Source organism: Cyphellophora attinorum (assembly GCF_001299255.1).
Source record: "Cyphellophora attinorum strain CBS 131958 chromosome Unknown Contig19, whole genome shotgun sequence".
NCBI classification, from domain to species: Eukaryota; Fungi; Ascomycota; class Eurotiomycetes; order Chaetothyriales; family Cyphellophoraceae; genus Cyphellophora; species Cyphellophora attinorum.
Window position 1 is genome coordinate 162,563 of NW_017253247.1, and position 14,043 is coordinate 176,605.

A 14,043-nucleotide genomic window follows, 5' to 3' on the forward strand; every position below is an offset into this window, starting at 1 on the left:
GGAATCTCAGGCAGTGAACGAAGCTTAAAGGCAACCTCGGCTGTACAATTCTCGGGAAATTCGACAGCTGTGACACAATCTACCTATCGGTTCATACTAGTATCTCGAAGATAACTTCTGTACGATTCCTGACTGCTGGCCCACGTTGTTGCTCTCGTTTGGCACAATGCTTATGTACTCGTGACACTACACCCATCTCCTGCCGTACTGCTGTGCCTGGCCCTCTCCCCGAAATGCCGCCCCTCTCCCTCTCCCTCCCCGCCAAACGCACCCGCCTCCGCTCCGACTACTTCTATCACCGCACCTACCGCCTGCGCTGGTCCGACAACGACGTCTTCGCCCACGTCAACAATCCCTACTACGGCGTCCTCGCAGACTCCATCATCAACGAGTACCTCATTCGCGAATGCGGCTACACCACCTTGCGACACCCACAAGCTGCCATCATTGCAAATACATACTTTGACTACTTCGGTAGTCTGTCGTATCCGGATGTAGTCGAGTGTGGGTTAAGGGTGGTGAAGTTGGGGAAGACAAGTGTGATGTATGAGGTGGGGGTGTTTAAGGAGGGGGAGGAAAGTGTGAAGGCGGTGGGTGGCAGTAGCCACATTTGGGTGGAGCAGACTGGGCCGGGCGTGTTGGGGAGGCCGCTGAAGGAGGGAATGCCGCTGGAGATGAGAAGGGGGTATGAGAAGGTAATGGGAGAGGAGGCTAGGGAGGGAGCGGACAAGGCGAGGGGGGAGATGGAGAGGGAGAAAGAGAAGCAGGGGAAGGCGAAGTTGTGATGGTTTGAGATGGGTTTCCCAGTCTATGCAGCAGGTCATCTTCGGCTGTGGACCGTCTGATATCGCTCGCTGGCCTCGCTAGAAGCTCTTCGCCAGCATGGTTCTCAATACAGCTCATGTGGTGACCTTGGTCTGCCTCTGAGCCTTCGATTTTGGGTTTCCTGGCATCCGCTCGATTCGCGCGCCTGCCAACCTCGTACAACTTGCGTCGACAGCCCGGCCGTGGCCTCTTTGAGTGTCAGGTTGTTGATATCGGCTAGGCCTACTCTTGACTCTTGGACTTCTGACCAGCGAGCCACTCCTTGACCAGGATACTGATGTGACGGAAGCCTGGAGCAAACGGGCCGGCGGGATTGAGAATGGAAGCAAGACGACCTTTGCCAACAGCATCATGACCAGTGGAGCCCTGAGTCTTCTGGCCAGAGCCATTGATGTTCTCGGACTAATTGATCTCGGCATCGATTTTGGGCGCGTCACCAACCACGGTGTAAGAACCATCAGTACCACTGTCTTGATTGGGCCCCTTGTCTTCACCATCAGGAGTACTTCCGATGACTTTCTGGACGAATGTCAAGTCCATCTCTTTGACACCATCAATCTCAGCAACTGACTTGACTGCACCGAAGTTGCCGAACACTTGAGACTGCTCTTCGTACAATTTGAAGAATGGAAACCCGTGGCGATGATATGTCTCCGCAGTGATAGGAGTTGGTGGAGCCTTTCGTCCCGTGATAGCCTCGAATGCCGGAGTGCTGAGGATCTGGACGTTGAAGGTCATGGTGTTCTCCACGTCCCAGTCCTTGGCCTCGGAGTAATCAGGGCTGATGGACTGCTTGATCTTACCGCCGGCAGCAAGAGCCATCGGCACCGGGCCATGGCCACCTCCACGAAGTCTCAATACTAGACGAACAATAGCGTCTGCACCAATCTTGCATGCTCCCAGTGTGCGCTTTTGCTCGAGCTGTCTGGCTCGGAAGATGAGTCGTTGTTGGTCTGGTGGAATGCCTTCTTGATCCTGAATCATTTGCATGACCTCGAGTATAGTGGTTGTTGTGAACACGTTGCTCAGCGAGATGGTTCTGCCTGTGAGGGTCTTGACCTGGATGTTATAGGGCACACCTGGCTCGGGGAGGATTGGAACGGTCTCTGGTGTCACTTCGAACTGGATCCCACCAAATGTCTCCTCGCCCGTCAATTGCGCCTCAATCGAATAGCCATCGCCCATTCTCATCGCCACGAACTGCTTGACATACCCACCGCTGCAGGCTACACCATCAATCCAATCCTGAGCAGGAACCACAACATAGTCTTGCAGACGCGATCGAAGATCTTTGTCATCAGTCTCAGCTGTAGGCATTGGGGCCGAGCCGGCAGGGTTTCCAGACACGACGTTGACGCCGCCGACGAAGATCTTGATGGCAAATTTGCTTGGAGCAGTGAAATTGATCCACATAGCCTCGCGCTCTACGCTGGTGTTAGCTTCTCACGCAACAACACACGTACTTGAAATACTCACGATACATCGGCATCAGAAGACCGCCTTTCTTGGCCATGTCGACCGGAAGCTTGTGGGCATAGTCGCTGGCCTGGACTAGCGGAAACTTGCCAAGACTTGGTGGGAGGTCGTATTCGCTCTTGGTGTCTGGCACTCGGATCGTGCGATGGAATGAAATAGCCAAGTTCTGTTCGTTATCTGGACCTTGGATGACCACATCGCTGCCAACCGCAGCACACGACCAACCGTCCTTCATGATGGATCTTGTTGCGTGTTGTGTTGCACAAGTCTCAATTAGATTGCCTTGCCTAATGGACGAGTGCGTGGTAGGAAGAGAGAAGGGTGCAGGGAGAAGCAGAGAGGACTTTTATGAGATTGAAAGTGGGGCAAGTCAGGCAAGTGAAGTCGCTGATGTTTCAATGGAAGGCTGCATTGATGCCAAGGCTAGCAAACAAACCTACCTTGTTGCCTTGACCACGCGGATCAGCTCGATGGCTTCCGCCTGAGGAGTTGGGCAGCTCAAAAATGCTCTGCTTGCTCATTCACTTGCCATGGACACCCAAGATAGCGAGCTTCGTCTGTCAGACGTATTCTCAAACAATCACTTTTGCTGCCGGTGAGCTTCCCCTTTCTGAGTCGCTGACAAAACAAGCAATTGGTAGGTGAAAGGCCCATGGCCGCTGCTCTGGGAGGACTCTGTAGGCTAGGACATCGTACCAGTCGACCTTTCGAATCTCGTGCCAACCATCCTCAAGACATCGTACTCGGATCTCTACGCTTTACAGAGAGAGGCAAATGGTACTCAATCCTTTGCTTGCTGCAACATTGATCCTTGTTCATACATGCTCGCACTATGCCGCAAATGTTACCGCCCAACGCAGCGCTCCGAGAAAATGATGAAAATTGGACCCTTGCCCATGCAAGACATCCCAGCCTATGCTGCCCCAAGCGCCCGACGCTCAAACGGAATCCATGGTTTCAACCCACAGACAACTGAGAAGATCAATTGTAGCTCTTCGCCCTCAAATTCTTGAGATCCAACACCGCTTGCCGACCCTCAGCGTCCATCGATGAAAGACTTGTGCGGCTGCTGGAGTGCCTCTGAGCTGGCTTAAGCTCGATTTGGCTCGGACTTGAGACGTCCTTTGGGATGAATGCAGATTTGCAGATGGTGGTAAAGAGGTGGAATTGCATGATGTGAGTGGCTGACGAGATCTCGCAGATATAGTGATGTGAACTGGTGGTATACAGCGACTGGTCCAAGCGATCGGAAATGATTTTCGCTCGATGTAGTGGTTCAGAGGCTCTCAAGTTGTTATTGTGGTAATTGTCGTTGATGATGGTGATGATGGAGACTCACCACATCACAGCGAACAAGGCGATGTCTTATAGACTGAGAATCACCTTGTGATCGCACAGTGAACCTCAGACATACTTGAACACCATCATTTGTGGCTGTTGCGAAAGTGCTGCGCCATCGCATACAGCGACCCAAAGCGGTAACCCTTGCGGAAACCGCGCCCAGAATTCCAGCTCCGGTGTGGTCAGCGAGCGTGTGCGATTGGCCAGAGTCTGCTATTTGGGTGCTGTATCACGTGACAAGGCACCTTCGGCGAGCCACGGGGCCGAGACGCACTGAGCTGAGGCTATCGTTCGCAAAAACTTCCATCAACATGCACTCTGCGTTGAGGCCTCGTGACGGTGCAAAATTAACGGTCGCGTACGGCTGATATGCCTTGCGAGTGTACGCAGGGCAAAATCTCTTCCCATGAACCACAATGCGGAAGCATCCTGGACACACGAGCCGGCTGGCAATCGGATGCCGGATAAGCTCAAACTGTGGTACCATTCATAGGCAGCTATCAGTGCAATTGAATATTGCGCAGACAGGCTGTGGACTAGACAGCTACCGCTCGCCTCCTCCAAGTCCGCCATGCGAAGGACAGTAGAACTATGGCGATCGCGGTACTCGCGACACAACCCCAAGTCCATGCCCCAAAGCAGTTGTAGCCTCGACACTCATTGCTATCACCGCTAGCTTTTGAGTAGCCCACACTGTATACAATGCTCCATATCGCAGCGCCGCCTGCTGGCATCATGGCAACGATGCCCCAATTCGTAGCAAAGTTTTCTGCACCCCAGACAACGCTAATTATGATTGGGACGAGTGAGAATGACGCGCCATAACCTGTCCCAAGCAGAGCTGAGGAAAGCAGGAATAATGACGGTGTCTGTAGCACTAAGAATGGCAAACCAAGAACGACGAACGCCAAGAGCTGAATGCCAGCCGACGGCAGAAGCAGTGCCAGGCGCGACAACGTAAATCGCGCTGACGGAGGGTATTCTGGATTCGAAGGTGGCGCAAAAAGGTCGGACAACGATCCTGTGAACAGCCTTGCGATTGTCGACGTGAGAGCAATTATGCTGACATGCGTTGCAGCGTGGCCGGCTGGCGGATTGGCCACGTCGAAATACTTTCGTGGTGTCAAAGTTGGTATGATAGTTCCCAGATTGTTGATGTATGCTTCCCCAGGTCCCGTGAGCAGGAAGAAACCAGCCGCAAGCAGCCACATTGTTCGATCCGTAAGAAATGCGTGTGTCGCGTGATTGAGAAGCCACACCTTCTTCTCCTTGAGTCGCTCATCTTCCTCTTGCTTGCGCAGTACTTGCGATTCCGAAAGGGAGATTTCCCCCGCCTCTTCATCGTCCTCCGTCTCGGAACCATCAGGCTCGACAGTCCCGTAGATCTGCCGAGCACGTGAAGCCCGTCTTGACTCGCGGAAGAACTCAGACTCGTCCAGAAGCCCACTGCGCTCCATCTGATCCACGCCATGGTCGATCAGTGACTCTTCGTCGACGATGCGCAGCCCAAGAAAGCCTACTATGCCCACGGCGAAAAGTAATCCAGCGAGGAATACGAAGTAGCGGAAGACGTTCAAGTCGCCCTTACTGCCATCCTCGTGTGTCTCTGCTAGCAGCTGCGCCCCAACCTGGCTTTGCCACATGCCACTTAGTCCAAATGCAGCAATCGGAACGGCTAGCATGAAGCCTCGGTATTTGGACTCGGCGAAGTTCTTTGCGCACGTTGCGACCGCAGACAGGTACATGCAACTGGTGCCTGCGCCAATAAAAAAGAATGCAAGGACCATGACACCGAACGGCCATCCATCCCCTCCTGCATCTTGTGGCGGTCCAGATCTGTAGCTATAGGCGGCCAGCAAATACCCCGATCCGAACAACAGCGATGCAAGTAGCGATAGCGGCGGTGGTGAAAATCGATCGCAGATGTAGCCCCAGCCCGGCACCAACAAGTACAACCCCAGCTCGGCTGTGATGGACACGATGTTGATGCGATATTGAGTGTAGTGTAGGTCTGTCAGGAAGCGGTTCGCATACAGCGAGTACGATGTAATGGAACCGGCGCAGAGGCTGCTGCTATCAGTCTCGAACTTATGTCTCTGCTGCTGTATCTTACCAGCTCAGTACCGCGCATGTGAAGCTCACGATGCGCAAGACTTCCGTGCGCATTCTCTTGCGGTCGCGCTCAATTATACCAGTAGCCACCTCGTCCATGAAGTCAACATCATCGTCCAGCAAGCTCCGTTGGCTCTCTCGTGACCGCACACTGTGGTTGGCATCGAAGTCGAGCGAGCGGATATTCCCCGCAGCCGGAGGAGATGAAGGACTCATACTGGCAGACAACCCGGCGCAGTAAACGAGCTCATGTCGATATTATGACATGTTTGCTATGGAAGAGTCTCAGGCAATGACCCTTAAACGAAGAAGCCCTGAAACATGAACTGCGCCTGTAGCTGCTACCAAATAGACGCGAGACCAGTGCTGCGGCCTTGGATCATGGCGTCATCGGCGCGTGGCTCCGTGCCAAGCTCTGTACACGGCCCGAGGCGCCGTCGGAGTGATGAGCCCTACGGACTCATCCAATTCATCACTACTGTGTACTTAAGTATGTAGTACAATTCGTTATCAAAGGAACCACGTTCACAAGCCAATCGAGCACCGCTCATGACCTGGGACACTATAGTTGTTTCGAAGGCTGCAGCATGCCTCTCTCATCGCGGATGACGGAGCTCATGCAGGCCAAAGGTTCGCCTGAGGGCCCCCTGGACCTTGCCAACATAGATGCCGTTTGTCAATGATCCGGTCTGAGAACCACCTAGGCAAACGCTGCATGCTGCGCAAAGTTTCAGAAATGAAAAGCACCGGTGCTATCACAGTCTCAAGCTGCGCTGCGAACGGCCGCACGCTTTGTGTGAGGCGCAAAGCTTCTCCATCTTCACCCGAGTAGAAGGCACACCACGCGCGTCGACTGAGCGCGGTTGGGCATCGCGATAAAACGATGTCGACAACAATGCCATCGAGCGGAATGTATGCTGATCTTGTACAGCTGCGGCACGAAGAGGAGGTGAATTCCATCTGCTACAGATGAGAAGAGTTTCACCCAGAGCAGAGCTCACCTACAAAATCCCACCCAGGCTTACCACTTTTCTTTTGTCCATTTGAGAGGAACCCCACCTATACGACTCTCTACAAATCGCCCTTCGAGCAATCTGCGTCTTGAGGTCCAATGGAATTCTCCGTCTCGTGGGCGTGCACACAGTGAACAATCGGGGCTGGCACGGCAAGCCGTGCAATCCCGCCATTCGCTTACAAGCGATCCTCGATCGGTGACCAGAAGTACAACATGCTTGCACGAAAGCTGGCCCAGAGGGTCTATAGTTCGTCTCAGGTTGTAATTTTGCGCCTCTCGTGTGCAAAACCCCTAGTTGCAGGTGGCAGGGCAAATCTGGACCGGCTTCTCAGCTGCACGCCCTGAAGCCATGTAATAACGAGATCGAAGAACAGAAGGCAGGTCTTGCGCTAGTGACCAAGCCACTATACAAGCGACCTCTCGATTGGTCGCACAAGCTGACTGGAAGTGCGGCTGGGTCGATGAAGTAACAGTCATCCGGTTGCGCTCGATCGAACAGGTAATCAGACAAAGGACCAGCCACCTTGTATACACTGCTAGCGTCGCTGCGAACAAGGCTATTGTCAAAAGAAGCCTAGGCGGCAAAGAAATTTCGGGAGGTTGCCTTGGTAGCCGAGCGAGCCGAGATTTCAGTCGGTTTCATTGGCCGAAGCAAAGCTTGGCGGGGTCGCTAAAATCACTGCCACCTGATTTCTTGCTGCAGCTCCCGGCTTTTTGGAGAACACACACGGCAACGAACCCTACCTCACTGTGGTACAATCACGTATGTCTTGGTTGTGGACGACCTGCCATTCGACTAATGGCCTTGTATCCTGAATGATTTGGCTTTTCAGCAGAATGGCGGGGAAAGTCTCTCGTCTAATTCGTCTCCCTGCCACAATGCTATTGTCACACTCGCACAGCATCAGACGGGTATATAGATCTGCTTCGTGAATGGTGAGTTGTGTTCTCGTCCTCCATCATCCAAACTCCCAACAGAAGCAAAGAGTCCCAGCAGACACAAGAGCTTTACCAAGCACTTCTACCTGCTACCTCTTATCCAATCTTTTCATCAACCAACCCTCGCTTCTACCAACTCAAGATGCAATCTTTCGCTATTGCTGCGGCGCTTGCGCCTGCTGTTCTCGCAGCTCCTCAGGGCTGGGGTGGCTATGGCCAAGGTGGTCACCAGTGGGGAGCCGCTCCTGTGGCACCAACAACTGCGACCACCACATCGACCACCACCACAACTCAGGCGACTCAGTGGGAAGATGTTTCCAGCTCGACTGTTGCTCCTACCACCGCTACTACCACAACAACCCAGGCTCACTGGGAAGATGTAAGCAGCTCAAGCGTTGCGCCTACCACTGCCACCACAACCACCACCCAGCAGAGCAAATGGGAAGACGTCACCTCATCGAGCGTTGCTCCCATCACCACAACCACCACCACTGCCAACTACGTCTGGTCGGAAACACCTGTTGCACCCGCCACCACCTCCACTACGACCACCAAGAACTACGTCTGGTCCGAGACTCCTGTTGCACCTACCTCCAAGACAACAACGACCACGACCACCTCGCAGACGTACGCTCAGACATGGGCTGATGCTTGGTCAGAGACTCCTGTTGCTCCTACTTCCAAGACAACCACCACAACAACGGCTGCCTGGTCGAACTATGTTTGGTCCGAGACTCCAGTTGCGCCTGCTACTACCACTACCACAACCACCGCTGCTTGGTCAAATTACGTTTGGTCGGAGACTCCTGTCGCACCGGTGACCACTACGACCACAACTGCCGCCTGGTCCAACTATGTCTGGTCAGAAACGCCCGTCGCCCCTGCCACAACCACCACTACCACAGCGGCTTGGTCCAACTATGTCTGGTCTGAGACACCTGTTGCTCCCACATCCAAGACAACCACGACCACCGCCGCTTGGTCCAACTACGTCTGGTCGGAGACCCCAGTAGCACCCGCAACCACGACAACAACCACTGCCGCCTGGTCCAACTATGTCTGGTCAGAAACCCCGGTCGCCCCTGTCACCACCACAACCACCGCAGCTTGGTCCAACTACGTCTGGTCCGAGACACCAGTCGCACCAGTCACAACCACTTCCGCCACCGGTTGGGTCCCAGTCTCAATCGTCACCACCACCACCCCGAAGCCTGTGTCCCCTACCACCGTCAGCAGCAGCGGCTGGAACGATGTCACAACTGTCAAGCCATCTTCCTCATCATCCAGCGTCAAGCCCTCCGCTACCTCGACTCAGCCCGCTCCCTTCACTGGTGCCGCTGCCACCACTTCATCGAGCAAGGTTGTTGCTGTCTTCGGCGCTATTCTCGCTGCTGTTGCCATGCTATAAGCATTCCGACCATCTTTTCCTTGATCTAGGCTTTGGCATACTTATCAACATCGGCGTATAGTGGCATTTGTGGGACTACTGGACATAACAGGACAGGTCGAGGAGGAACAGTCATGGATTGGAACGCGAGCAATGAGTTTTGGAATGCTTCACGCGATTGACGGCTTGAGATGTGCATGGATCTTATGTTCAAGATTAACATTACTTAATGTGTGACTATCAAAAGAGCATTACAGGCTCGTATAGATAGACTAATTACTTAGCTTGATAGCTACTTCATGGATAAAACAAATTCAAAACATTCAAAATACCTTGAGTTCTTTCGATGTCTTCTCAACTTTCCTCAGAGCTTCTTATTCTCTTTTTGGCTTTTCTTAGATCATAAGCAGCGAGCGGCGACTCCTTTCTTGTGACGATGCGAGTTCGTATTCAGGCTCTTTGCATCTTCCTTGGAGGCCCAACTCAACCTCGACCCCGCACCGTATGGGATAGTCTTAGGTACTCGCAACCCGGAACATAGAGCACGCAACCTCGAAACACTGTGTTCATCCGTTGCGATTGGTCCGTTGATTTCTAAGCAAGACGTCTTCATCGATGATCCCAATAAGGTAGGATATAAACCCGTGCACAGACACTCAACAAGACATCACGTACATATCATACGAGTCAGATCGCATTACTATCTCTTGTACTGTAAGTCTACCGCAATCATGGGCTCAACCGGACCTGCCATCACGCTTTACACCAACCACCGCTGCCCCTGGGCCCACCGAGCACACATCGTAATCAAAGAACTCGGCCTCCCATACGACGAAGTCATCATCGACCTCGACAAGCCCCGTGAGCCCTGGTACCTAGAAGTCAACCCAGTACGCCCTACCACCCACAGCACATCCACCCTCCCCAAATTAACAACCCACAGCGCGGCCTGGTCCCCTCCATAAAATACAACAACCAAATCCTCACCGAATCAAGCGTCGTATCCCGCTTCCTCGCCGACGCATACCCATCTCACCTCGTCCCCAACACCGGCGACGCAGATGCAGCATTCAAACGCGCCCGCATCAATTTCTTCGTAGACACCTGGTTCGACAAGATCAACCCCTTGTACCTCCCCATCATCAAGGCCCCCGACGGCGAGGAGCGCGAAGCCTCGTCAAGGACTACCTCGCCAAGTTGAAGAAGGAGATCGAGCCGCTGTTGCAAGATGCAGCGCCGTTCTTCGGGGGAAGTGGGAAGATCACGTTGGCGGAGGCGTTGACTGCGCCGTTTGTGGCGAGGTTGTATAGTTTCGCGGGGAATGGATTGTTGCCGGGGTCTGTATTGGAGGGGTTCGAGAGCCAGACTCCTAAGTTCGATGAGTGGGCGAAGAAAGTAGTTGCGCAGGAGAGTGTTAACTATATCTATGATGAGCAGGCTATTATTGCGGGCACGAAGAAGCGGTTGGGGATTGGTGCGAAGGTCTAAGTAGATTGAGGAAGGGCCTTGACAATTTCCATATCCCTTGGTCATCTACCTGGATCTTGGTTCGGCCTGGTTGAGAATGTGCCAAGATGACCTCGCCGTTGCCCCAATTCAGCGGACCTGTCGAGCCAAGCAACAGCGAGATCTCCAGGCCGAACGAGAAGGTCACCTTCCCTATCCGGAGAAAACCTCAGCTTCTATCGGGTCCGAAGCACAAAAATGACACTTTTCCACGTGCACGTTTCACACTTCAGAAAACGTGGAAAGGTGTCAATTTTTGCCAGCGGACTGGATAGAAGCCACTTATTGCCGAAAAGGCAAGGAGGCCTTCTTGTCTGATTGGCGATAATGATGCTGTGATAGGGTCTATGCGCTGAACCGAATGCCTGTCAGTAGGCGACAAGGTCGTTTCGATGGTCATGCGCGAGCTTGTCCTCGGCGTCGTTGACCTGTCTAGATCAACGAGATAGTGCACCGTACGTCTAGTTTCCTACTATCTGTTTGCTTCGCACGTGTCGACACACATGAACTTGTTGCACTTGGACATGGCCTCATCGGTAGGACAGTTCTGTAGAATAAAGGAGTTCAGCGATTGAATATCATTCTCGCCACTGTAGTGGCCTTTTGCTATTACATGCTGCTCCAGACAGCCAGCTGTGGCTATCAATGCTCCCTTAACGATTGCGAATCCCATACAACTCGTAAAGCTGATTCCAGCGTGCCCAGTCAACTTGCTGATCAACCCATCTCAACCATATTATACAGCTCTGGCATCGTACATGCAGTCCAACCTCATATTTGCTCATTGGTAGTGCTCAAACTGTTCCAACCACTCTTCTACGGATCCCGGAGCAGGAACGGTGAAGGTCGTTCGAGGTAGCTGAGCCGGGCTTGTGCCTATCTGGTGCATGTGGGGGCGGATGACCTGGAGTGCCCATACGGTTTCACCAGTTCGCCACCGCGTGGCGACCCTCCATGTCCCTGCACGTGGGTCCCGTTCAAATAGCTCTCGTTCAAAGTCCTCAGGTTCAGAGGCTCCCGGTTCAGAGTCTCCCGGTTCAGAGTCTCCCGGTTCAGAGTCTCCCGGTTCAAAGTCTCCCGGTTCAAATTCTCCCAATTCAGAGTCCTCCCGATGTGTCGTGAAGTAGTCGGAGGGTGTCTGCTGAGGCTCGGTTCGTCCAGACACAGACGCCTAGTTCTGATTCTGCACCTTATTGTCTCCTTTCACCACATCGCTGTAGCTGGGAGGAGCACCTGCCTCATCCGAGCCAGCACCAACGCTTGGGCCAGCGGGCTCGGGTCTCGAGTGCTGTGGAACTCGTGGCGCTGAGGAATTTGGCTTGGGAGCAGGCTGTCGTTGGCCTCCCTGCGTACCATAGTCACGACGAGGGCCAGGTTGTTGATTGATGTAGTAGTAGGTGACTCGCTGGTTCTCGGCGTCGGGCACTCGTTCGTAGTCGTGCTCTTCTTCTGGGAATTTGGCGATGATGTACCAGGCGTGAAGAAGACCTGGAATGAATCCGAGCAGGCAGAGGAGGATGTTGATCAGTGAGTCAGCTGAGCAGAGGCCCCGCTTCACCCACACTGCAAGAGGGGGGAAGATGATGGCCAGGAGGCCGAGGAAGAGATCGCCGCAGGACATTATTTGAGATAAAGGACGATATACTGTGACGATAGAGAGTACTTCTGAGCGTTGCTAAGATTATGTGGATGATGATGGCGTGGTACTTTGTAGTTGCTGGGGAGAGAAGAAACAAACTGTAGGGTGACGTACTTGCTCGCATGCACAGCCGCGCGATCGAATCGGGCAGGCTAAGCGAGATCCCTATAGCCGAGGCAATCGACAAATCATTGCCCGAAAGCTTGCTTGAGTGTGGGGAAGAGAAGTGAGATGAGACGACGACACGAGAAGGAAGGCGTTCTGCTCGATCTGACCTCCTGAGGAGACCGTGATATCTTGTCATCCTTATAGCACACTCCCGGCCACTCCTTACGCCACAACGAAGCCCTCCGCCTCCTATACCTGACTCACCGCACCGTGCACAACACCCTCGGCAGAAGATGAGCGACAACAAAGCCCCTTCGCAGGCCGATCCGGCTCAACCTCCAAGCCAGGGATACGCAGAGAAGGCAGGACCTATCGATCCTGACCAGCACAGAGGTCTGCAGAAACTTCCCACGGATGTTAAGAGCACGCTCGGCAAGATCGATGCACTGATCCTGCAATTGACAAGGTAGGTACCTGGACTCAACAGACATGACTTGCTTGCTAACAAGCAGAACAGGACCATCAAGACTACGGCTGGCTTTTCTGCGTCGCTGTCATCCCTCAACTATTCCCTCTACCTCCTCGCATACCTCCACGCCCAGGCACCCTCACGCGCAACACTCATCGCACGTCTGTCCAAGATCCTTGGTCGCGATGTCAAGCTGCCACCTAAGGCCCTCGCGCCGACTCCATCTCCACTTCTGCCTCTCGGGCTGATGGTGGCTGACTTCCGCACCACCCTCCGCCTTACAGGCCTCCTTTCGCTCTATGTGCTCCTGAAGTCACTCCTCCTCCAGAAGGGCGGTGACCCACTCAAGCACAAGATTCTCCTCGTCCAGTGCCTGGGCTACATTGGCTTCCAAGCCACCGAGAACATCCTCCAGCTCACCAACAAGGGCGTTCTCCAGCCAACCCTTGTCGCACGCCTAGGAGGCGCAGGCGGCGCAGCCAATGTGATGAAGTGGGCTTGCCGCTCATGGCTCGTCGGTGTTGCCACCGACTTCTTCCGCCTGTGGCGCGATGCCACCTTGATGCGCGAGCGCAAGACTAGAGAGCGCGTCAGCCGAGAGGAGGAAGAGCAGTTTGATGCCAAGTGGTGGGCGGATCTACAGACTTGCACGGCTTGGCTGCCTGTGGCAATTCATTACAGTGTTGAAGGTGGTTTGACTGGGATGAACCAGGGCATTGTGGGCTTCTGCGGTCTCATGGCTGGCTTGAATAACTTCCGGGCTGCTTGGAAGGGAGCTGCTGCTTGAAGCGAGGGCTGTAGTGATGGCAAAATTACTGGTTGGACATGGCTTGTGAGAGCGCATGGACTGTTGAATCGTGATTACTGCTGCGAATGTCAATTTTCAATTTCAGCCATATTCGAAAGTTGATTTGGTTATTGGAGGACGCTGCTTGAAATGGAAGTGACAGAGCGGAAGCAAACGATACCATCCACCTATTGGAACAGCATTTTGTACCACGAATACTGACAGTTGCACACGTGTCTAGGTCGAGACTTCCATTGTCACTTAGGCATCGAGGGACGCTGCCCTGTTGTACTCTTATCGATCGCTGTTTCCTTTTGTGATGGATGTCTCGCAGCTTCTCCAGAGGCTAGCTGTAGAAATTGACGATCTCGTCCCTCTTGAGCTGCTGTTATGCCTGCTTACCTACACGGCCACCAGCAAGAGCCTTTGCCCGTTGTCA

General features: G+C 53.6%; 7 protein-coding genes across 7 annotated transcripts; 4 read left to right on the forward strand and 3 right to left on the reverse strand.

Annotated features, from left to right (window-relative positions):
- Positions 1 to 233: 233 nt before the first annotated feature.
- Positions 234 to 785, forward strand: AB675_12026 (uncharacterized protein; the record flags this gene model as incomplete). Its single annotated transcript, XM_018140923.1, has 1 exon — positions 234 to 785. The coding sequence occupies one exon, from the start codon at positions 234 to 236 to the stop codon at positions 783 to 785; it is 552 nt and encodes a 183-aa protein (XP_017998387.1).
- Positions 786 to 1,047: 262 nt separating this feature from the next.
- AB675_12027 (Ubiquitin-60S ribosomal protein L40) lies at positions 1,048 to 2,536 on the reverse strand (the record flags this gene model as incomplete). The annotated part of the gene is made up of 3 exons (XM_018140924.1): positions 1,048 to 1,227; positions 1,267 to 2,249; positions 2,302 to 2,536. The coding sequence occupies 3 exons, from the start codon at positions 2,534 to 2,536 to the stop codon at positions 1,048 to 1,050; spliced, it is 1,398 nt and encodes a 465-aa protein (XP_017998411.1).
- A 1,642-nt stretch (positions 2,537 to 4,178) lies between these two features.
- Positions 4,179 to 5,970, reverse strand: AB675_12028 (putative transporter mch1; the record flags this gene model as incomplete). The annotated part of the gene is made up of 2 exons (XM_018140925.1): positions 4,179 to 5,709; positions 5,756 to 5,970. The coding sequence occupies 2 exons, from the start codon at positions 5,968 to 5,970 to the stop codon at positions 4,179 to 4,181; spliced, it is 1,746 nt and encodes a 581-aa protein (XP_017998220.1).
- Positions 5,971 to 7,850: 1,880 nt separating this feature from the next.
- Positions 7,851 to 9,116, forward strand: AB675_12029 (uncharacterized protein; the record flags this gene model as incomplete). The annotated part of the gene is made up of 1 exon (XM_018140926.1): positions 7,851 to 9,116. The coding sequence occupies one exon, from the start codon at positions 7,851 to 7,853 to the stop codon at positions 9,114 to 9,116; it is 1,266 nt and encodes a 421-aa protein (XP_017998248.1).
- A 710-nt stretch (positions 9,117 to 9,826) lies between these two features.
- On the forward strand, positions 9,827 to 10,583 carry AB675_12030 (Glutathione S-transferase omega-1; the record flags this gene model as incomplete). Its single annotated transcript, XM_018140928.1, has 3 exons — positions 9,827 to 9,985; positions 10,039 to 10,223; positions 10,268 to 10,583. 3 exons carry the CDS (start codon positions 9,827 to 9,829, stop codon positions 10,581 to 10,583), a joined length of 660 nt encoding a protein of 219 aa, XP_017998370.1.
- A 1,189-nt stretch (positions 10,584 to 11,772) lies between these two features.
- AB675_12031 (Plasma membrane proteolipid 31) lies at positions 11,773 to 12,222 on the reverse strand (the record flags this gene model as incomplete). Its single annotated transcript, XM_018140929.1, has 1 exon — positions 11,773 to 12,222. One exon carries the CDS (start codon positions 12,220 to 12,222, stop codon positions 11,773 to 11,775), a length of 450 nt encoding a protein of 149 aa, XP_017998405.1.
- A 419-nt stretch (positions 12,223 to 12,641) lies between these two features.
- AB675_12032 (uncharacterized protein) lies at positions 12,642 to 13,604 on the forward strand (the record flags this gene model as incomplete). Its single annotated transcript, XM_018140930.1, has 2 exons — positions 12,642 to 12,814; positions 12,866 to 13,604. The coding sequence occupies 2 exons, from the start codon at positions 12,642 to 12,644 to the stop codon at positions 13,602 to 13,604; spliced, it is 912 nt and encodes a 303-aa protein (XP_017998324.1).
- Between the last annotated feature and the right edge of the window lie 439 nt (positions 13,605 to 14,043).